We start from the raw sequence: 23,392 nt of genomic DNA, 5'->3' as shown, positions 1-23,392 counted from the left end.
TCTACTAAAAATACAACAATTAGCTGGGTGTGATGGTGCATGCCTGTAATCCCAGCTACTTGGGAGGCTGAGGCAGGAGAATCACTTGAACCTGAGAGGCGGAGGTTGCAGTGAACCGAGATCTTATCACTGCGCCCCAGCCTGGGCAACAGAGCGAGACTCTGTCTCGGAAAAAAAAAAAGAAAAAATTTACCTAGTCATGATGGCACATTCCTGCAGTCCCTGCTACTTGGGCAGTTGAAGTAGGAGTACCGCTTGAGCCCAGGAGGTCAAGGCTGCCGTGAGTGCACCACTGTACTCCAGCCTGGGCAACACAGCGAGACCCTGTCTCAAAAAAAAAAAAAAGAAAATAGTAAAAGAAACAGAGGATTTTATATAAAATAATAAAAGAAACTGAATAATTAACATATTGTATAAATAGTTATGTCCAGATTGTTACATTTGCTCAGTAATTTAGTGTTCAGTTACATGTCAATAAACATAATTATGTTTTAAAATGTGTTTTGTTCTTCATGTAGAATACAAATCATATTCCCCTGAAGCCCTCTGGAGATACCTCACAGCTCGCCATGATTGGTTAAACATTATCTTATGGATTGGAGAATTTCAAACCCAGCATGGTTATACTTCATTTCAGCAGAACAAATGGCCCCTTCTGACTATTGATGTTATTAACCAGAATACTTCCTGTAACAACTACATGAGGAATGAAATTTTAGATAAGCTGGCCAGGTATTGTAACTGTTGAACTAATCCCCAGTGGGAAGAGTACAAGGGAAGAGCAAGAAAAAATAATGGTGTAGCATTTTCCTTTGAAAATGCAAAAAATCCAATGCAGTGCTGTTTCATATTACTATAAAATTTAAAGGGTATCATCTTACAGTGAAGTTTTAAAGTCATATTCATATGGCCAGGCGCGATGGCTCATGCCTGTAATCCCAGCAATTTGGGAGACCAAGGCGGGCAGATCACCTGAGGTTAGGAGTTCAAGACAAGTCTGGCCAAAACCCTGTCTCTACAAAAATACAAAAATTAGCCAGGCATAATGCCAGGTAATCTCAACTACTTGGGAGGCTGAGGTTGCAGTGAGCCGAGATCGCGCCATTGCACTCCAGCCTGGGTGACAGAGCGAGACTCCATCTCAAAAAAAAAAAAAAAAAAAAAAAAAGAACACAGGCATTTTACGTCATGTGGGTAGTAAATAAGCTCTTAAGTTCTAGTTGCAGGCTCCTCCCAAAACATTTTATGCACTTTGGTATAGAAATGTTCAGTTTTCAGTAGGGCTATAAGGAACAAGTGACAAGAGCTGAGAAGGGCATATCTTAGTATCCTGTCTCCTGTGCTTCGTATTGCTACGTGTGTACTGTGCATGTTCTTGAAGTAAGAGAACTGCTGAATTAAGAAATAGTGAGGGGGAGTAGCTCTTGAAGTGATATGAAGATTTTAAACTTCAATTCATTTAGAAAAACCTGTTAAATTGAACCATATGAACTTGCCATTTCTGTGGGTCAAAAATGGCTGAATATCAACAATTTGATATGGCTCCATTTAATCTATCTTTCTAACCTGTTGAAATAGTATAAAGAAAGCTAATAACGTGTGTTAAGTTTCTTAAACATTTTTATGTATTATTTTCTATTTATACTTACTGCGGTATACTTGCAGCTGTATTTTCCTCCCCAACTTAAAGATATGGAGAGTCAGATCCAGGGATGTTAAGTGCTTTGCACAAGCCAGTTAGTTACAGATTTAAATCCCTTAGCCCCTGATTTTCTGTCTTTCTTTTTTTTTTTTAGTAGAGACAAGGTTTCACCATGTTAGCCAGGATGGTCTCCATCTCCTGACCTCGTGATCCGCCCACCTCCGCCTCCCAAAGTGCTGGGATTACAGGCGTGAGCCACTGTGCCCAGCCAGTCCCTGATTTTCTATTCATTCTTCTCTCCATTGCACTAAATGCTCTTATTTACTACTAGTAAATATTATAGAACTTGTCAGCTTACCTAATATTTTGCTTAGCATTTGGTTTTTAAATTAATGTATATATGGTTTTAGAATTATGAAATTAGTAAATTAATGAACTCTATGCCACCAGATTAAATAAGAAAAATCATACCACCCTATTAGATACAGAAAAGCATTTGATAAAAATTCAGCCTATTGACTATCAAAACTATTGGCAAACTAAGCATAGATACAAACTCCCTTAACTTAATTGTTTTTTTTTTTTTTTTTGAGATGGAGTCTTGCTGTGTCGCCCAAACTGGAGTGCAGTGGCATGATCCTGGCTCACTGCAAGCTCCGCCTCCCGGGTTCATGCCATTGTCATGCCTTAGCCTCCTGAGTAGCTGGGACTACAGGCGCCCACCACCACACCTGGCTAATTTCTTTTTATATTTTTTGTAGAGACAGGGTTTCACCGTGTTAGCCAGGATGGTCTCAATTTCCTGACCTTGTGATTCGCCTGCCTTGGCCTCCCAAAGTGCTAGGATTACAGGCGTGAGCCACCGCGCCCAGCGTTTTTTGTTTTGTTTTTTTTTTTTTTAATTTTTTTTTTTTTTTTTGAGACGGAGTCTCACTCTGTCACCCAAGATGGAGTGCAGTGGCACTGTCTCGGTGTCTCGGCTCACTGCAAGCTCCGCCTCCCAGGTTCACCTCATTCTCCTGCCTCAGCCTCCTCAGTAGCTGGGACTACAGGCACCTGCCACCACACCTAGCTAATTTTTTTTTTTTTTTTTTTTTTTTTGTATTTTTAGTAGAGACGAGGTTTCACTGTGTTAGCCAGGTTGGTCTTGATCTCCTGACCTCGTGATCCACCTGCCTCAGCCTCCCAAAGTGCTGGGATTACAGGCGTGAGCCATCGCGCCTGGCCTAAACTCCCTTAACTGAAAAGGGGTATCTAGAAAAATCCTTTTAGCCAACATCATACTTACTAGTGAAACACTGTGAGCATTCTCTTTAGATTTGGAGAAAGACAAGCCTGCTACCAAGTTGATCTTTAAATATAGTGCAATCTCAGTAAAAATCCCAGCCGTTTTTTTTTTTTTGTATGTGTGTGTGGATTATGACATGCTGATTGTAAATATTTATATAGAAATTAGAGGGTCTGCTGGGCGTGGTGGCTCACACCTGTAATCCCAGCACTTTGGGAGGCTGAGGCAGGCAGATAACTTGAGGTCAGGATTTGAGACCAGCATGAACAACATAATGAAACCTCGTCTCTACTGAAAATACAAAAATTAGCTGGGCATGGTGGCACTTGCTTGTAATCCCAGCTACTCAGAAGGCTGAGGCAGGAGGATCACTTGAACTCAGAAGGTGGGGGTTGCAGTGAGCCAAGATCAAGCCACTGAACTCCATCCAGCCTGGGAGACAGAGTGAGACTCCATCTCAAAAAAAACAACAACAAAAATAAATTAGAGGGTCAAGAAGAGCCCTGAAAAAGAACTTGCCCTGCCAGATATCAAAACTTATTCTAAAGCTGTAGCAGTTAAGATAGTGAGAGTATTGGTGCTGGGGTAGAGATCAGAAGTGTGAGCATAGAAACAGACCTATACCTGTATGATCATTTTACATATGACAGAGGAGGTCCTGCACAAGAGTGGGGAAAGAACCATCTTTTTGATAATGGGGCTGGAATAACTGAATAGCTATATGGGGAAAAAATATAATTAGATTCCCCTCCCTACCGTATATTGTACATTAAATCAGTTCTGGGTAGATGTTAACACCTAAATGTCAAATGTGAAAGTATAAAATTTGGAAAATGCTATAAGAGAATACCTTCACAACCTTGGGAGTAGTAGGATATATGCTTTCTAAAAGGCCTAAAGGGGCAAAGATCTGTCACTGAGACCAAGAGAGCTGCCTGACAGGAGTTGTGATCCTTAGTGTAGGGTGTCAGCCAAGCTGTAGTCACCCAGCACAGAGAGAGCCAGGGTATTTCCTCTTATCTCCTGATGGAGCCCTCCCATTGGGTGAACTAAAACAGAAGTCTGAGGACACTGGAGTCTTGTAGTAGAACCCATAGAGGTGAGCCTCCAGGAACACAGAGTAGGGTGATGCAGAGTAGAGCTTGGATCTGAGGAGAAGGATACCAGCACATAGCTTCTCACAAAAGAGGAAGCACAAATGGCTAGTAAACAGGAAAAGATGCTCTTCCTCATTTGTAGGTAAGGAAATGCAAATTTATTTTACCCGAAATTTAGGAACAACTAAAATGGACCTCAGTGTTTCACTAGTAAGTATGATGCTGGCTAGAAAGATTTTTCTAGATATGCCTTTTAAGTTAAGGGAGTTTGCATCTATGTTTAGTTTGCCGATAGTTTTTATCATAAATATGGCTAAATTTTCTCAATGGTAGAGTGGATAAATATGGTATATTCATACAATGGAATACTGTATAATAATGAAAAATAACAAACTATACCCAGAGGTATCAACATGGCTAAATCATACAATGTTGGGTAGAAGAAATAAGGTAGAGAACAATATATCCAGAATGTTCCACATAATACAAAGTTCAAAATACGCAAAATCTTAAATTATTTGGGATTACATATAGGTGTAATAAAACTGTGAATAAAAGTAAAAGGGCCACAGTGGCTCACACCTGTAATCCCAACACTTTGGGAGGCCTATGCAGGAGGATTGCTTGAGTCCAGGAGTTCAAGACCAGCCAGGACAACATAGACCTCGTCCCTACAAAAAAATTTAAAAACAGTGTGGTGGCACATACCTGTCATCCCAGATACTCAGAAGGCTGAGGTAGGAGGATCAGTTGAGCCCAGGAGGCGGAGCTTGCAGTGAGCTGAGATGGCACCACTGCATTCCAGCCTGGGTGACAGAGCAAAACCCTGCCCCCCAAAAAAAAACTACTAAAAAATACAAAAAACTAGCTGGGCAAGGTGGCGGGCGCCTGTAGTCCCAGCTACTCGGGAGGCTGAGGCAGGAGAATGGCGTAAACCGGAGAGGCGGAGCTTGCAGTGAGCTGAGATCCGGCCACTGCACTCCAGCCTGGGCGACAGAGAGAGACTCTGTCTCAAAAAAACAAACAAACAAACAAAAAACTACTAAAAAAATTAAAAAAAAAAAAAAAGTATGGGAATGACTATCATAAAAGTCAGGATAGTGGCTACCTCTGGAGGTAGCAAAGGGCATGCAGTGGGGGAGGAATACACCAAGGGCTTATAATGTTCTATAATTAGGTTAGTGGTTCCATGATGTTTCTATAAACTCCATATACAGGTGTATGTTTTCTTTACTCCTTTGGTATATATGATGTAACAGTAACTTTGTAAAAAGTAATATTTACATGCAGATTTCTATTCTTGTTCAGTAGTTGGTCTATTTAAATTATTCTGATGTAGCATGATGATTTTGTTTGAATATTTTGGTGAATTTCTCAGTGCTTAGAGCATCCAGCTTCAAGGGTTAACCACTGTTGCTATACTGGGTAATGGTTCCTGTCAAAAACCAAAAAATGGAAATAGCTTGATTTAGATTTTTAAAATAATAAAGATAATTTGAGTCTGTCATTACTACTTTTAAATACTACAGTGGTGCAGAAAATTTTATTAGAAATCCGCAAAATATGTGTCAGAGAACATATAGAGTAAGAAGTGGCAGCATTAATTTGTCAATGCTTATTTTTAAGTAATTGAGACTTAAACTGTGGACGTGATTTGGTCTACTCTGAACATAGCGACTTTTTAACTTGCCATCCTGTAAATCTGTCCATAGGAATGGGATTTTTCTGGCATCTGAACTGGAAGACTTTGAATGCTTCCTCCTAAGACTGAGCCGTATTGGAGGTGTAATACAGGATACCCTCCCTGTTCAAAACTACAAGACCAAAGAAGGTTGGGATTTCCATTCTCAATTCATTCTCTATTGTTTGGAGCACAGTCTGCAGCATCTTCTTTATGTCTACCTTGACTGTTACAAGTGAGTACTGAGAATGCATTTGTCCTTGATCAGGTCTTCACATTTTCTCTTTGCATATGACTCCTGAACGTGACTTTTAGGAAAATAGTAAGCATTCACACGAGGAATACTGATCTTTTTGAAGTAGTTTTCTTCATCTCAACAACTGATACATCTTTGAGTTCAGTATTACATTCAGCAAAATGCTTATGTGTTTTTTTGGTGATATTAATTCTGTAGTATCTCTGTTAACCTTTTAAATAATTTGACTTTAGAATACAATGAAAGAAATGCTTTAAAAGGTTTGAGAGGAAGATTCTAAAGTTTCACTTGGAGTTTACTTTGATACTTTGTTTACCAAGAGAATGCTAAATGACTTTGATTTCATAGCAAGGTGTATTTCACTTCAAGGTATATTAAATATGCTCTAAAATTTATATTTATATAGACACACACAGAGAAAGAAAGAGCAATACATCAGTATATGTCTACCTAAGATTAACCTGCAGAATCATATCTGTGCCCAGTGTTAATTGCTATTGGGTCAGTAATAACAATAACAATAGAAGTAGTCTTTAATATATGAGTGTTTACAATGTTATCACTAAACTAAGTAGTTTATAAGGATTATCTCATTTAATCTTCACAAAAACTCTATGGGGTAGTTACTCGCATCTCCATTTTACAGATGAAGAAACAGGCTTTGAGAGAGACTAAGTATCTTACTTAAGGCACACAGCTAATAAGTGGAAGAGCTGATTTAATTCTACTTAATTTTTATTCCAGAATGAATAAAAATTAAGAGCCCACATTTGTACACTCATAGGCAGCATTTTTATTTTACTTATTTTGTGTAGTAAAGACTAGAAATTGGCCGGGCACAGTGGCTCACATCTGTAATCCCAGCACTTTGGGAGGCCAAGGCAGGAGAATCACTTTAGCCCAAAGGTTCAAGACCAGCCTGGGCAATGTAGTGGGTCTTCTTCTTTACAAAGAAGTGAAAAATCAGCCAGGCATAGTGGCACACACCTGTAGTCCCAGCTACCTGGGAAGCTGAGGCGGGAGGATTGCTTGAGCCTAGGAGGTCCGGGCTGCAGTGAGCCATGTTTGCGCCACTGCACTCCAGCCTGGACAATACAGTGAGACCTGGTCTCAAAAAAAGAAAAAAAAACAGACTAGGAGTTTTTGATGTGTCGTATCATTAGTCTTACTTAGAAATGTTGTCTCCAAAGCTACTGGCAAGAGAACAGATTTAAGAGCTGTATTTTCAAAGTATGTATTCTGAGCCATAATTCCTCAGTTGTAACCTCTCTGTAGTTGTGTAAGCTTTTTATTTGTATTTTATTTTGAGACAGTCTCACTCTGTCACTCAGACTGGAGTGCAGTGGCACAATCATGGCTCATTGCAGCCTCAAACTCCTGGGCTCAAGCAATTCCCCCACCTCAGCCTCCCAAGTAACTGGAACTATAGGCGCACACCAGCACACTTGGCTTGTAAGAGTTTTTAAAAAGCCTCTTATTAAGTTTGAATATGCTAAAAAGTCTTTGCTGTAAAAACCAATAAAATATGAAGTATCTTAAAGTACAAGGTATCTATTAATCTGACAAAGAGTTGGTTAAATTTCCTCATGGTAGTGAACATATGATGTCTCTAAAATCTCTGTCTCTGAAATTGTCTGTTTCCAGATCATGAAGAATGTGTAAAATACAACACAAGAGTGGGAGTATTTTGTGTTATATTTACTTTTTAATTCCAAGATTCTTTTTTTAAATGCTAATCATCACCTGAGCAAACATGGTTGTAATTGTCTTATCCTGTATGTTAACCAAAGAAGTTTTTTGTTTGTTTTATATACAGACTTAGTCCTGAAAATTGTCCCTTTTTGGAAAAAAAAGAGTTACATGAAGCACACCCTTGGTTTGAATTTTTAGTTCAGTGTCGACAAGTTGCCAGTAATTTAACAGGTATGGGTATACTGTATTAAACACAGAAACTTTCTTTGGATCAATCACTGGTCTGTTGAATGGTATTAAACTTGTGAACTCTTTTAAATAAATTATTTGGCTGTGGTCAACTATCTGAATGTAATCTAGGCTCACACTTTAGGTAAGAAGTAGAAGGCCAAAAAGGTTAGCTGCCAGCCAGCCAAGAAAAGCTAGACCTGGAGCAAAGACTTTACGTGGTTTTGTCCCCTTCCCCTTAGCATCGTGCTCTAGGATTTCCCTTGTCCCACCAGTTTGTCAGAGGCTGAATTCCTGCTCTCTGGTCGACTGGCACCCTTTTTCCATGAAGAAGTGGTCTGTCTTCCAGATCGCTGTTTTGAATATTTTAGTAAGGAACTCCAAATGGAGTTAAAAGAAATCCATAGTATGTGTGAGATTGTTGTGTCCTCTGCAGTGGAGCTGCTGATGTAGAGGCTTACTCTGGTTGTAATCAGACAGAAAAGCCTTGTTACCCCTGAGGACTTAGCTGGTGTTATCCCAGAAACAGGGAAAAGGGGACAGGCTGAATGACCACAGACAAGGAATGTCAGCAGTCTTTCAGTTACATATAATGTCCAGTTTCTCTCGAAATGCAGAATTTTTTCATAATGTAGGTTTTGTTTTCTGGTTTTGCATGCTGATTATGAAGTAATATATGTTCATTGCTTAAAAAAAAATTAGAAACCACAGACAGCTATCAAGAAGGTAATACTGGTCAGGTGTGATGGCTCACACCTGTAATCCTAGTGCTTTGGGAAGGAAAGTGGAAGGTTCACTTGAGGATAGGAGTTCAAGACCAGCCTGGGCAACATAGTAAGACCCTGTCTCTACAAAAGATTTTTAAAAATTAGGTGTGGTGGCATGCTCCTGTAATCCCAGCAATGTGGGAGGCTGAGATGGGAGGATCACTTGAGCCCTGGGGTTAGAGGATGCAGTGAGCCATGATTGTGTCACTGCACTCCAGCCTGGTTGACAGAGCAAGACCCTGTCTCTCTTTAAAAAATAAATAAATTAATTAATTAATTAAAAAGTAATACCTCCATGGGTAGCCTTGGTACATAGGAAAATAACCACCCATAGGTAACCACTGATAATATTTTAATGTATTTTGTTCCAGTTATTTTCACTGTACTTTTTAAAAACCTAGTCTCTATTGTATTTCATTCACCTAACAAATATTTATTGAGCTCCTACCTTGTGACAGAATATTGTACAACAAGAAACATCTGTGTTTTTATATACTGCTTTTTTGTGTAATATTATAACAGAATTTTCCCACATTCTTAAAGACAATGACCATTTTAAATGTTTACATAATATTTCATTGTATGGATATACCCTTATTTAATTTACTGTTCTCTCATTTTCTGACGAGGCCATTTTCCATTTATTATAAATAGTAGTCTTGAACATATTTCAATATAAAGTTTTGTCCTTATTTCAGATTATTTTCTTAGTACAGATAGGTTTTGGGATATAAAACTATTGGGTCAAAGGTTATACATGTTTTTAAGGTTCTTGCTGTAGGACCGGATTGCTTTCCAAGGGAGTTGTACAGTTTTATGATTTTATTGTAAGTCCCAGTCTCTACTCACTGTGACCAGCTCTAATGCTTGATGATTTTTTAAAAATTATTGCTAATTTGATAGGTAGTATATGGCATCTAATTAATTTGCATTTCTTTGTTGCTAGTGAATTATGTACTTTTATGTGTCAGGCATTTATATTTCCTCCTTCATAAATTGGTTATTTCTTTTGCCCATTTACCTGTTAGAGTCAGTATTTTCGGCATTGATTTGGATGAGCTCTTTGTTGAGGACAAACTCAGCAACTCTTTAGGTTGTCATTTGTTATAATTTTTCTCTCAGTTCATTGTTACCTTTTTTTTTTTTTTTTTTTTTTTTTTTGAGACGGAGTCTCACTCTGTCGGCCAGGCTGGAGTGCAGTGGCTGGATCTCAGCTCACTGCAAGCTCCGCCTCCCAGGTTTACGCCATTCTCCTGCCTCAGCCTCCCAAGTAGCTGGGACTACAGGCATCCACCACTTCGCCCGGCTAGATTTTTGTATTTTTAGTAGAGACGGGGTTTCACCGTATTAGCCAGGATGGTCTCGATCTCCTGACCTCATGATCCGCCCGTCTCGGCCTCGCAAAGTGCTGGGATTACAGGCTTGAGCCACCGCGCCCGGCCCATTGTTACCTTTTAATTGTCTTTGAGTAGAAGTTTTTATTTTTGTGTAGACAAATCTTTCATTTTTCCCCTCTGTGATGTTTTCCCATTGCTTTTACACTTAGGAAGTCCTTTTTTTTTTTTTTCACTGTAGATAGAGTTAAAAATTTATATTATTTTTCTCACATTTATGTAATTCTTAATTTAGTATTTATCCCTCTGTCTTTTATTTTCCAGATCCCAAACTGATCTTCCAGGCTAGCCTCGCAAATGCTCAGATTTTGATTCCCACCAATCAGGCCAGTGTAAGCAGTATGCTATTGGAAGGACATACCCTCCTGGCCCTTGCTACTACAATGTATTCTCCTGGGGGTGTCAGCCAGGTATGGATAGCACTTTACAACAAAATGGGACTGATTTTTAAATTTAGCAGAATTATCTATGGATTGTCTAGATCTCAGTTGATATTAAAATATAACTATATTCAAGTATTTCATTAGATTAAAGAGCAGAGGACAAGGCTGAATTTTAAGATTTTATATCTCAGCCCGGTGCAGTGTCTCACTCCTGTAATCCCAGCATTTTGGGAGGTCGAGGCAAGCAGATCACTTGAGGTCAGGAGTTTGAGACCAGCCTGGTTAACATGGTGAAACACTGTCTCTACTAAAAATAGAAAAAACTTAGCTGGGCATCTTGGCACATGCCTGTAATCCCAGCTACTTGGGAGGCTGAAGCATGAGAATCACTTGAACCTGAGAAGCGGAGGTTGCAGTGAGCCAGGACTGCGCCACTGCATTCCAGCCTGGGCAACAGAGCGGGACTCTGTCTCAAAAAAAAAAAAAAGGAAAAATTTTTGATATCTACAATTTAAAGGGAATGAAGCCAGGCGCATTGGCTCATTTTTGTAATCCCAGCCCTTTGGAAGGCCAGGGTAGATGGATCACTTGCATACAAGAGTTTGAGACCAGCAACATGACGAAACCTCCGTCTCTACAAAAAAAATTTGTTTTAATTAACTGGGCATGACCGGGCGCGGTGGCTCACGCCTGTAATCCCAGCACTTTGGGAGGCCGAGGCGGGTGGATCACTTGAGGTCGGGAGTTCAAGACCAGCCTGGCCAACGTGCTGAAATGCCATCTCTACTAAAAATACAAAAATTACACTGCACTTCAGCCTGGGTGACAAAGTGAGACCCTGTCTCAAAAAAAAAAAAAAAGCTGGGTGGGGGTGGGGAGGGGAATGAATATGTTATGTAGAGATTCTTTTTTCCCTTTAGTTTGTTTTCCAATACTCCAGATTTGTTTTCAGAATACAATTAGGATCTGCTTGCTTCAGGGAGTAAGAATACTTTAGATCTGTGGCTTGGTAATTATTCTGTACTATTTGCCCTCTTAGGTCAAAGGAAACCATAATCTTCAGCTACCCATATAAACTTTATTGAGGGACCTAATGGAAATGTGCCCATCTTTGCTTTTTAGAAGTAGAGTGGCCTGTTTAGAGGGAAATTAAGAATGTTGTTTAATATCGAATCTTCAAAAGTTTCTTACTGGTGCTAGCTTAACTTAATACCACCTTTTTTAGATTGTGGCAGTATACCTTACACGACTATTTAATTGTCTATTTTTAATCACCTGTCAGAAATTAGAGTCATAGGATAACTTTAGAGTTGAGTGAGAAGTCATCTAGTAGTTTGTAAATATTTTAAAATATATATTATTGAATTAAATATTGGCAGAGCTGTTTTTCAAACAATTTCTATACAACTTGAAAACCACTGATCTAGCTGAACTTCCTAATTTTGCAGCTGGGGAAACAAAGACCTGATATTAAATATCTAGCTAAGGTCACATAGCCAGTTTGTTTCAGAACCAGAACAAGAACTGTTAACTTATGACTACTTGTCTAATGCCATATTCACTACCACATACTCTTCTCAAGCTAATCTTGTTTCACAGGGTTCTTGTGAAAAAAAGACTTAAACTTTGAGAAGAGAAAAATGCTGCTCTCCAACCTGTTATCTGTCTTTTTACTTAGGTTGTTCAGAATGAAGAAAATGAAAACTGTTTGAAGAAAGTGGATCCCCAGCTTTTGAAGATGGCATTAACTCCTTACCCCAAGCTAAAAACTGCTCTCTTCCCACAGTGCACTCCTCCTAGTGTCCTGCCATCTGATATTACACTCTACCACCTTATTCAGGTACAGTATTTAGGTGGTCAATATTTAGGTCTGATAGACCTAAATATTCAGCCAGGAAAACAGAAATCACTCTAGATCTTTCAACTGGAGGGCATTTAACGTAGGGAATTACTTATACAGCATCATAGCAGAATGGAGAAACCAAACGCGATAGTGAGACAACCCCAGATAACAAAACAGGAAGCCATGTTCTTGCACCCCTAAGGCTGCAAGAACAATGCAAAAAAGTGGTGTTACCAGAACCCAGAAGCTGGAGCCATTTCTGGGAATTAAACTAACAACCAGACTGCCTAATGGGAAGTGGGAACATAGAGTATGGAGGTAGATGCCCCAGGAAAATGCAGGGGGGGAATATCTTGACTTCTCTCTTCCCATCTTTAGTCTCCCACAGTGTCTTTGTGGCTATATTTATCTGGTAGCCAAAGGGCAAAGGAGCTTGGGAAATGTAGTTTCCTGCAATGCTGAGCAGAGTGGGAAGGGTGGAGGTGGGTCAGAGCAAACAGTTGACCAACATACCTGTCTGCTGCTTTCATCAAAAGCATTCTATTCTGCCACTTGTAACTTCTGACTATCTCTTCTCAATGAATCAGGGATGTTTGTTTAAATCAATGCTTTTTAATCTTTTTCAGAACCTCTAAGAATGTAAGAAAGCTACAAACCCTCTACCCAGAAAAATTACACATATGCATATAATTTTGCTTACATTTCAAAGTGATTCACAGACTCCCTGAAGCCTAGTCAGGGACCCTCGGTTAAGAACACCTTCCTTTGCCTATTTCTCATTTCAAAAGGCTTTTCGTTTTTTCCCTGAATACACATATTCTCCTAGTATCTATAAGGTTTATAGCATAAGGTTTATAATTCTATAAAGGAGCCGGGTGCAGTGGCTCATGTCTGTAGTCCCAACACTTTGGGAGGCCAAGTTGGGCGGATCACCTGAGGTCAGGAGTTCGAGAGCAGCCTAGCCAACATAGTGAAACCCCATCTCTACTAAAAATACAACAATTAGGCAGGCATGGTGGCACGTGCCTATAGTCCCAGCTACTCGGAAGGCTGAGGCAGGAGAATTGGTAGAACCCAGGAGGCGGAGGTTGCAGTGAGCTGAGGTTGCACCATTGTACTCTGGCTGTGTTCAAAGAATTTATGTCCAGAACGATAAGCTTTAAATTGCCTTGGAAAAGGGGAAGCAGACTACCTCTGAAGTCCTTTCATATAATTTTGTTTACCTATTTTAGAATCAATGAATTTCTAATTCTGTTTAACTTTTCCCCTTTTTCAGTCATTATCACCCTTTGATCCTAGCAGATTGTTTGGCTGGCAGTCTGCTAACACACTAGCTATAGGAGGTAAGTCATCATGGGTACTTCTTGAGATATGTTTTAGCAATGTTAACTATAGAAGTTAATATATGTAAAGCCAATCTAGTTTTCTCATTGCTTTTTATTTTAAAAGTAAAGGTGTATTCCAAAGGAAAAATAGTTCGCAGAAGACAGAATTGAAAACATATTGTGAGTTAAAAGTCAATGTATTAGGTTACTAGTGCTGTACTTGCTGAAAAAGGTAATGTGTAACTATTTGATTATATTTCTTCCTTTCAAAAAATTATTCTTCATTTCCAGTATAGTATCATAAAAATTAAAAGCATAGGTGTCAGCATTAAACAAATCTTGGCCCTACCATGTAATTAATACCTGTGTGACCTTGGTCATGTGATCTAACCTCTTTAGTTCTCTCTGAAATGAGGTTAATCACAGTGACCACCTAACACATTACTATGAGAATAAAAGGAGGCAAGGCATTTAAGTACCAGATTCACACACATTGCTGTCGTATAAATACCATAAGACTTTCTCTGATTTATTTTTTTCTGTTCTTAAACTGTTTTTTCTATTTCTCTTTTATCTTTAATATCATGTTATCTGTGGTGCCTCTGCCTATATTACCCTAAATTAGGCTTTGCATTAGTACTTTGTACATAGTATGTACCCAATAAATATCTGTTGACATAAATAAAAATGAATTTCTTAATGTATATGTTTTATAAGTTCAAATTTTGATATATAGAATTTACCTCGTGCCCAGAGTCCAGTGTATGCCAAGCCTACAGTAGATGTTCAGTAAATGTTTGTTGAGTGCTGAAAAAAGTAGTGCTTATTGCATTTATCGAATAGAAATACCCTTTCTCGGCCGGGCGCGGTGGCTCAAGCCTGTAATCCCAGCACTTTGGGAGGCCGAGACGGGCGGATCACGAGGTCAGGAGATCAAGACCATCCTGGCTAACACGGTGAAACCCTGTCTCTACTAAAAATACAAAAAAAAACTAGCCGGGCTCGGTGGCGGGCGCCTGTAGTCCCAGCTACTCGAGAGGCTGAGGCAGGAGAATGGCTTAAACCCGGGAGGCGGAGCTTGCAGTGAGCTGAAATCCGGCCACTGCACTCCAGCCTGGGTGACAGAGCGAGACTCCGTCTCAAAAAAAAAAAAAAAAAAAACCCTTTCTCAGTGAAGTTACTAGAGAGTAGACAAAATCCCCTCTCCTGTTGTGATGGCTCCAACTCCATCACTTAGGTGACATCTTGACCTGGCATTCTAACTCTTGGAAATTGAGCACTCTACCAGGTAGAGTAGAGGCACAGAGAAGTTGAAAGCATGTTCCCTGCCATTTTTAGAAGTTTAAAACATACTTGAGGAAATCACAAAGTAAATGAAACTGTTATCTTGAAAATATAATACTTTTTTTTTTTTTTTTGAGATGGAGTCTCGTTCCACTCAGACTGGAGTGCCGTGGCGCAATCTCAGCTCACTGCAAGCTGTGCTTCCCGGGTTCATGCCATTCTCCTGCCTCAGCCTCCTGAATAACTGGGATTACAGGCACCTGCCACCACGCCCAGCTAATTTTTTTGTATTTTTAGTAGAGATGGGGTTTCACCGTGTTAGCCAGGATGGTCTCGATCTGCCGACTTTGTGATCCACCCGCCTCGGCCTCCCAAAGTGCTGGGATTACAGGCGTGAGCCACCGCGCCCAGCCAATACATATTTATAAAATTGGAAAACTGTATTTAATTTGCATGTTTCCTTCTGTTTTCTTATGGTTTTACCACTGAATGTGGATGTAGTAACACTGGGTGGTGACTTGGCTTCTGCACCAGGCCAGAGTAAAATTTCCCTTTAGATTGAATTTTCTCTTATACACAATCTCCATACTAAGCCCCAACCTGCTAAAAAATTATGGTCTTTTCTGAATAGAAAACTCAAATGTGCTCATTTCAGTACTGTGTGCCTTACACACACTCAGCAAATATTTAATGAATGGCTTTATATGTAATTACAAGTTGCCAAAGTCGCTCTGTTCTCACAAGAATGCAAATAGGGCATGTGACAGTTTTTTTAATCTCAAAGAGGGAATGTACTTTCAGGTAAGACCTTTGTAAGATGACAGATACCTCGAGGGTCTTCAAGCCTTTTTTTTTTTTAGGAATCAGGTCACAATGTGGAAAGTCCTTGGAATTCCATGAGAAAATACAACTTTATTTCAGAAATAAGCTTTGAACTTTGAAAACAAGAGCAGATACACTGTTTTCCAGAACTAGTTTCTGGAACCAGATCACTGTGTTGTCTTTTTTTAAAAATAGGTAGTAAGTGGTTAAGAGACAATTGAATAGTACATGACAGGAGTGATTCTTTCTTTCTAACTGGAGTCAGCCCTCCAGATCCTTGGGTTCCATATCCAAGGATTCAGCTAACCTCAGATGGGAAATATTTGAGAGAACAAACAAACAATTAAAAAAAAAAGAACAATAAAAAAACCAATTTAAAAATACAGTATAACGCCGGGCGCGGTGGCTCACGCCTGTAATCCCAGCACTTTGGGAGGCCGAGGCGGGCGGATCACAAGGTCAGGAGATCGAGACCACGGTGAAACCCCGTCTCTACTAAAAATACAAAAAATTAGCCGGGCGCGGTTGTGGGCGCCTGTAGTCCCAGCTACTCGGGAGGCTGAGGCAGGAGAATGGCGGGAACCCGGGAGGCGGAGCTTGCAGTGAGCCGAGATCGCGCCACTGCACTCCAGCCTGGGCAACAGAGCGAGACTCCGTCTCAAAAAAAAAAAAAAAAAATACAGTATAACAACTATTTACATAGCATTTACATTTATTAGGTATTATAAATGATCTAGAGTAATTTAAAGTGTATGGGGAAATGTGCATAGGCTATATATAAATACTATGCTATTTTACAGGGACTTGAGCATCCTTCTGTGGATTTTGGTATCCAAGAGTTTCAGGAACCAATCCCATGGATACCAAGAGATGACTAGACTCACATCAAAATATCTTCTGACTTCAGATTTATCTAAAAAGAGACATTTTTTTTCTGATATTTTCTTGGGTTTAGAGGAACTTTAATCTGAGCTATTCTGTTGGTCTTATTAATAGAAAGATGGTACCATCTTTCTAAGATATTCATGCTCTATGAATACAACATCAGAAAGTAGGTGATAACAAATGGAGGTTATAGAAGGGTAATTAGTGTCGAGGGAAAAACGTTCTAAAATTACCTGTTGGAGGCCAGGTGTAGCGGCTCATGCCTGTAATCCTAACACTTAGGAAGCTGAGGTGGAAGGATTGCTTGAGGCCAGGAATTCAAGACCAGCTTGGACAATATAGCAAGACACTGTCTCTACAAAAAATTAGCCAGGTATAGAAGATAAGGGTCAAGAAGGTGAAAGAAAAATTTAAAAATTAGCCAGGCATGGTTGTGTGTGCCTACAGTCCTACAGAAGGCTGAGGCAAGAGGATTGCTTGAGTTAAGGAAGTCAAGGCTGCAGTGAATTTTGGTCATGCCACTGCACTCCAGCCTGGGCAACAGAGCAAGACCCTGTGTCCAAAAAAAAAAAAAATTACCTGTTGGAGAAAGGTGCAGTGAATTGGCTTTGGTGAACAGAGGACTCACATAAATATGTTAAAAGGGATTTTATTGTATAATGACCTTTGTGAATGAATTTTAAAAGCTCCTTTTGCATATATTTAACAGATTTTATAATGATAGGGTTATTGGCTATTGCCTTTCTGAACTTAAAGGATCATCAAATACAGAATTAAAACCAGGGTGGTTCAACATACACAAATTAATAAATTATACACCACATTAACAGAATGCAAGACAAAAAGCAGGCCAAGCGCAATGGCTCACGCCTGTAATCCCAACACTTTGGGAGGCCGAGGCGAGTGGATCATGAGGTCAGGAGATCGAGACCATCCCGGCTAAAACTGTGGGAAACCCTGTCTCTACTAAAAAGTACAAAAAATATTAGCTGGGCATGGTGGCGGATGCCTGTAGTCCCAGCTACTTGGGAGGCTGAGGCAGGAGAATGGCGTGAACCTGGGAGGCGGAACTTGCAGTGAGCCAAGATCATGCCACTGCACTCCAGCCGTGAGTGGCGACAGAGCGAGACTCCATCTCAAAAAAAAAAAAAAAAAGACAAAAACCATATGATCATATCAATAGATACAGAAAAGGCATTTTGCAAAATTCAACATCCTTTCATAATAAAAACTCTCAACAAATTAGGCATAGAAGGAATGCATCTCAACATTATAAAGGCCATATATGACAGGCTCACAGCTATTATCATACTCAGCAGTGAAAAGTTGAAAGCTTTTCCTCTAAGATCAGAAACAAGACAGGGATGCCCACCCTTGCCACTTCTGTTCAACATAGTACTTGAAGTCCTAACCAGAGCATTTAAGCAAAAAAAAAAATGAAAGGCATCCAAATCAGAAAGGAAGAAGTGAAGTTTTCATTGTTTGCAGATGGCATGATTTTGCATATAGAAAATCCTAAAGACTCTACCAGTAAAACTGTTAGAACTAATAAACAAATTCAGGAAAGTTGTAGGATATTAAATCAACATACAAAAATCAGTAGTGTTCTATATATCAATAGCAAACTATCTGAAAAAGATAATGAACAAAACTATCCCATTTCTGTTTTTTAATAGAACACAAAATACTTAGGAATAAATTTAATCAAAGAGGTCAAAGATCTGTACATGTTAAACCATCAAACATTGGTGAAAGAGGCTAGGTGGGCTGGGTGCGGTGGCTGGCCGGACATGGTGGCTCACGCTCATGCCTGTAATCCCAGCACTTTGGGAGACCGAGGTGGGCAGATCACCTGAGGTCAGGAGTTCGAGACCAGTCTGGCCAATATGGCGAAACCCCGTCTCTACTATAAGTACAAAAATTAGGTGTGGTGGCACATGCCTGTAAGTCCCAGCTACTCAGGACGCTAAGGCAGGAGAATCGCTTGAACCCAGGAGGCGGAGGTTGCAGTGAGCCAAGATTGTGCCATGGCAGTCCAGCCTGGATAGCAGAGCAAGACTCTATCTTAAAAAAAAAAAAGAAAAGAAGAGGCTGGGTGCACACATGTAATCCCAGCACTCTGGGAGGCCAAGGCAGGCAGATTGCTTGAGCTCAGGATTTTGAGACCTCATCTCTACCAAAAATACTAAAGAAAGCCGGGTGTGGTGGAGTGCACCTGTGGTCCCAGCTACTTGGGAGGCTGAAGTGGGAGGATCACCTGAGCCCAGGAGGCAGAGGTTGCAGTGAGCCAAGATTGTGCCACTGCACTCCAGTCTAGGCGACAGAGCCAGACCCTGTCCCAAAAAAAAGACCCAAAAAAACCCATTTATGTTGTATACTTTAAATATATACAATTCTTAAAAGTTAAATAAGTTGCTCAAGGTCATGCAACTAGTGGTATCAAAACCAGGAATCACACACTTTTTTTTTTTTTTTGGAGACGGAGTTTTACTCTTGTTGCCCAGGCTGGAGTGCAATGGCGCGATCTTGGCTGACTGCAACCTCCACCTCCCAGATTCAAGTGCTTCTCCTGCCTCAGTCTCCTGAGTAGCTGGGACTACAGGCATGCACCACCATGTCTGGCTAATTTTGTATTTTTAGTAGTGATGGGGTTTCTCCACGTTGGTCAGGCTGATATCGAACTCCCGACCTCAGTTGATCCACCCATCTCAGCCTCCCAAAGTGCTGGGATTACAGGAGTGAGCCACCACGCTCGGCCTCAAACACATTTATGAGTCTAAAGCCCTATTACCTCTGAGATACTAGACCTGCCAGACTAGAGCTTCCTTCCACCCCTGTAAACAATATCCTTAAATGAAATCAGTTGGGACAGCTTCTAAAGTTATTTTTTTATATCAGTTTTACACATTCAACCAGAATGGCTTTAGCTCTCTGACAGTTGTCCCAAAATGAGCATGCACATTGCCCTCTAAGGAGTCACTTCTGGGTCTGCTTTCTTATGTCCCCAGCACGTGTTCCTCCATTGGTTTAGGGATGTGTTACAGATACTGGGATATAGATATAGGGATGTTATAGATACTGGGAATTCCCCCCGCAGTTATATATTAGTATCTATAATAACAGATGTAATGAGCTGTGGCCAGGAAGACCCAAACGGAGAGAAGACATCCCTCTCCACCCCCAAGTAATCACTGAGCCTTGCTCCACTGGCAGCCAGACCCTCCCAGGTCTCTGCCAAAGCTGTAGTTCAATGACCGCAGCCCTCACAGGAGGAAGATTCCATTAACAAAATGTCATGGAGCATTCCCGCTGGCACAGCCTTCCAAGATCATCTAGCCCAATTTGCTTATTTTACTTAGGAGATCATAAAAGCCCAGAGAAGAGAGAAGATTTCAAAGTACTCAGGCGTTTAGAGACAATCAGCTCTAGAGTGCTGATTGTAGATCCTAAAAGTCTCTCAACAGAAAAAAAAGCAACTAAAATTACAAGTAAGTTTAATGGGATGGTAGGAGGGAGCATCTTTTTTTTTTTTTTTTGGAGGCAGAGTTTCACTCTTGCCCAGGCTGGAGTGCAAAGGCACAATCTCAGCTCACCACAACTTCTGCCTCCCAGATTCAAGCTATTCTCCTGCCTCAGCCTCTCAAGTAGCTGGGATTACAGGCATGCGCCACCACACCTGGCTAATTTTGTATTTTTAGTAGAGATGGAGTTTCTCCATGTTGGTCAGGCTGGTCTCGAACTCTTGACCTCAGGTCATCCTCCTGCCTTGGCCTCCCAAAGTGCTGGGATTACAGGAGTGAGCCACCGCACTCAGCCAGAGCATCATTTCTTACCATGGTTTTTATGCAACTTCTCAGATACACATCTTTGTATAAAATGAAGGCTATCTCTATATGTTGAAGTAAAATAAAACAGGTTTTGGTAAGTTCAAAGTGATACATAGTGATGCAAAATGATTACAGCAACCAGTTTTCTTTTATCATTAGAGAGTTAAGTTTTCCATGTGCAAATCTGAAATTAATTATGGTGATGTACAGATAATTGATATTGTTTCACTTTCCTCCCAGATGCATGGAGTCATCTCCCACATTTCTCTAGCCCTGACCTGGTTAATAAATACGCTGTAGTGGAACGTCTGAATTTTGCTTATTATTTACATCATGGACGGCCATCATTTGCATTTGGTACTTTTCTGGTCCAGGAATTAATCAAAAGCAAGACTCCCAAGCAACTGTGAGTATTTAAAATATAATTTTGGCTGGGTACAGTGGTTCACCCCTGTAATCCCAGCTCTTTGGGAAGCAGGAGTATCACCTGAGCCCAGGAGTTCAAGTAGGCAGTGAGCTATGGTCACACCACTGCACTTTAGCCTGGGTAACAGTGAGACTCTGCCACTGAAAAAAAAAGTAAAATAAATTATAATTTGTATTCTAAAAAAGGGCATATCTGTAACATTTTACACATACATTGAAAAACATACTGGAAACATACCACATTTAACAGTGAATACATTTGGATGGTGATTATTGTTTTCATTTGTGCTTCCCTGTGTGTCCCAAGTTTCTGGCATTCAGTGTGTGTGATTTTTGTTAACTGGAAAAAAGATAAATATATTTTGAAAAATAATCAGATTTAAAATCATATAGGAGCTTGTCAGGTATTAGTGGTTAGAGAGGGAATTCTAAGGGAGGGAGAGCATTAGGACAAATACCTAATGCATGCGGGGATTAAAACCTAGATGACGGGTTGATAGGTGCAGCAAACTGCCGTGGCACATGTATACTATGTAACCCTCATGTTCTGTACATGTACCCCAGAACTTAAGGAATTATATGATGAGATGTGAATTCTATATTTAATGTCTTTAATAATTCATTTAATTCATTTTTGTAAAGCACAGAATTGAGAGGAGCATTTGCTATAATGAACAGCTAAATATAGATTTACTTTATTGGTTTGTTTTATAATTAACAAAGTAATACCTTTTTTATGGTAAAGTATTCAAGTAGTTTAGAAAGGTGAAAATAAAACATATCCCTCAGTCTCCCATTCCACATGTTAATAACATGGTTAATAATGTCTTGTGTGGGCTGAGCATGGTGGCTCACACCTGTAATCCCAGCACTTTGGGAGGCTGAGGTGGACAGATCACAAGGTCAGGAATTTGAGACCAGCCTGGCCAATATGGTGAAACCCCATCTCTACTAAAAATACAAAACTTAGCCAGGCATGGTGGTGGGCACCTGTAGTCCCAGCTACTCAGGAGACTGAGGCAGGAGAATCACTTGAACCTGGGAGGCGGAGGTTGAAGTGAGCCGAGAGCACGCCACTGCACTCCAGTCTGGGCAACAGAACGAGACTCCATGTCAAAAAAAAATAATAATAAAAATAAATAGTAATTTATTATGTCTTTCTCAAATTTTCTATTCCTATAAAAGGCCTATCTGAGTTTTTTTAAATGTGCTTTATGATGTCAAACTTTAAGTGGCATTGATATTCTTTGTAGTTCGTATACATACTCATAATTGATAAAATCACAAGTTGGCAGTCTTTCAGAAGTTGTACTTCATGTCTTCTGGATGAAGTTGGAAGCAAGAATAATTTAGACTATGAGTAAGTGTTTTAGAAAGTCAACTTAAGGGAATGGTGGGCTCTTGTGCCAAAAGACAACTGAAAAGCTACCAGGAACCTAAACGGGTACGTGCAAGGGGCAAAAGGGAAGGGAGAGGAGGCCAGAAATCACATGGCTGGCACTCCATGTGTCACTGATTTAATTCCATTTGCTTTTCCTGGTGAGAAATAATTTTCATGTGCTGATGTGATTTTGATTCCTTTCTTTTTCAGGATCCAGCAAGTAGGCAATGAAGCCTATGTTATAGGGCTCTCCTCCTTCCACATACCTTCAGTAGGAGCTGCATGTGTTTGTTTCTTAGAATTGCTTGGCCTTGACAGCCTCAAACTCAGAGTTGATATGAAAGTGGCCAATATAATTTTGAGATACAAGTGCAGAAATGAAGATGCTCAGTACAGCTTTATCAGAGAGTCTGTAGGTACAGCACCTTTTTTTATTTGGCCTGCTTTGTTTAGAGAAGGTGTGACTAGGTCTAAGGCATTGATTTTTGAGTGCTTGGGGAGAAAATGGCTATCTTCTTGATTTTATCCTTTTCCTGCAGAGTGTGTGTTCTTTATCTCACTTTCTTGGGCACTTTAATTGGGTTCTGAAATGGCCCTGAGCCACACTATTCAAACAGAATTGCTCAGGTTTTGACTTTTTCTCTTGACTGTATTTTGTTGTTTATATTTCTTACAGCCGAAAAACTATCTAAACTAGCTGACGATGAAAAGGCAACCACAGAAGAATTGCTTGTTCTCTTAGAAGAAGGCACATGGAACAGCATTCAGCAACAGGAAATAAAGAGGTTTGTGAGTTGCAGTCTCAGCCTCTTTTCTAACAAGCTTATTATGCCAACCTGTATTTGCCTAGTTTTTCTTTGAACAACTCTGGTGTTTCCACTAAATCCCACTAGACTTTATCTTCTTCTTTATCTAGCATATAGCAGATGCTCAGTAAATGAATAATGATTTTAATTGCATCTTGCCATCAGTGAAAAGAAGGTGAAGACAGCAGTTCTCTCTTTAGAGATGGACTTACCAAGAGAAGGAGAGCAGCTTTGTCTCTTCCACTGCCCTGCTAGTCAGAAAAGTCTTTTAAATGGTACATGTTGAAATGCCAGAAGATGTGGGTTCAGATGTCTTGGAGGATTGGAAAAAAATGAAGGAGAAGAAGAGGATGATGTGGGATGGG

At 40.1% G+C, this 23,392-nt stretch overlaps 1 protein-coding gene across 11 annotated transcripts in view; it reads left to right on the top strand.

The window, feature by feature from the left end:
• Positions 1-23,392, top strand: part of SPG11 (SPG11 vesicle trafficking associated, spatacsin) — a 103,079-nt gene that overhangs the window by 43,454 nt on the left and 36,233 nt on the right. For 10 of the 11 annotated variants that reach the window (XR_010588041.2, XR_012414916.1, XR_012414915.1 and 7 more), the window contains 9 exons: positions 519-732; positions 5,740-5,943; positions 7,781-7,887; positions 10,310-10,455; positions 12,107-12,268; positions 13,548-13,614; positions 20,655-20,820; positions 22,432-22,637; positions 22,898-23,006. Coding sequence is in view for 8 of the 11 variants with exons in the window: in XM_065547864.2 (XP_065403936.1) it covers positions 519-732; positions 5,740-5,943; positions 7,781-7,887; positions 10,310-10,455; positions 12,107-12,268; positions 13,548-13,614; positions 20,655-20,820; positions 22,432-22,637; positions 22,898-23,006 (1,381 nt within the window). In the remaining 3 variants the exon portion in view is untranslated. Of the gene's footprint in view, positions 1-518; positions 733-5,739; positions 5,944-7,780; positions 7,888-10,309; positions 10,456-12,106; positions 12,269-13,547; positions 13,615-20,654; positions 20,821-22,431; positions 22,638-22,897; positions 23,007-23,137; positions 23,381-23,392 lie in introns of those variants that run through there. The other variant, XM_073995730.1, reaches the window with a different exon arrangement.

The sequence above is a fragment of the Macaca fascicularis genome, chromosome 7, assembly GCF_037993035.2.
Source record: "Macaca fascicularis isolate 582-1 chromosome 7, T2T-MFA8v1.1".
In the NCBI taxonomy this organism is placed as follows: Eukaryota; Metazoa; Chordata; class Mammalia; order Primates; family Cercopithecidae; genus Macaca; species Macaca fascicularis.
This window is presented reverse-complemented; position numbering and strand designations above follow the sequence as displayed.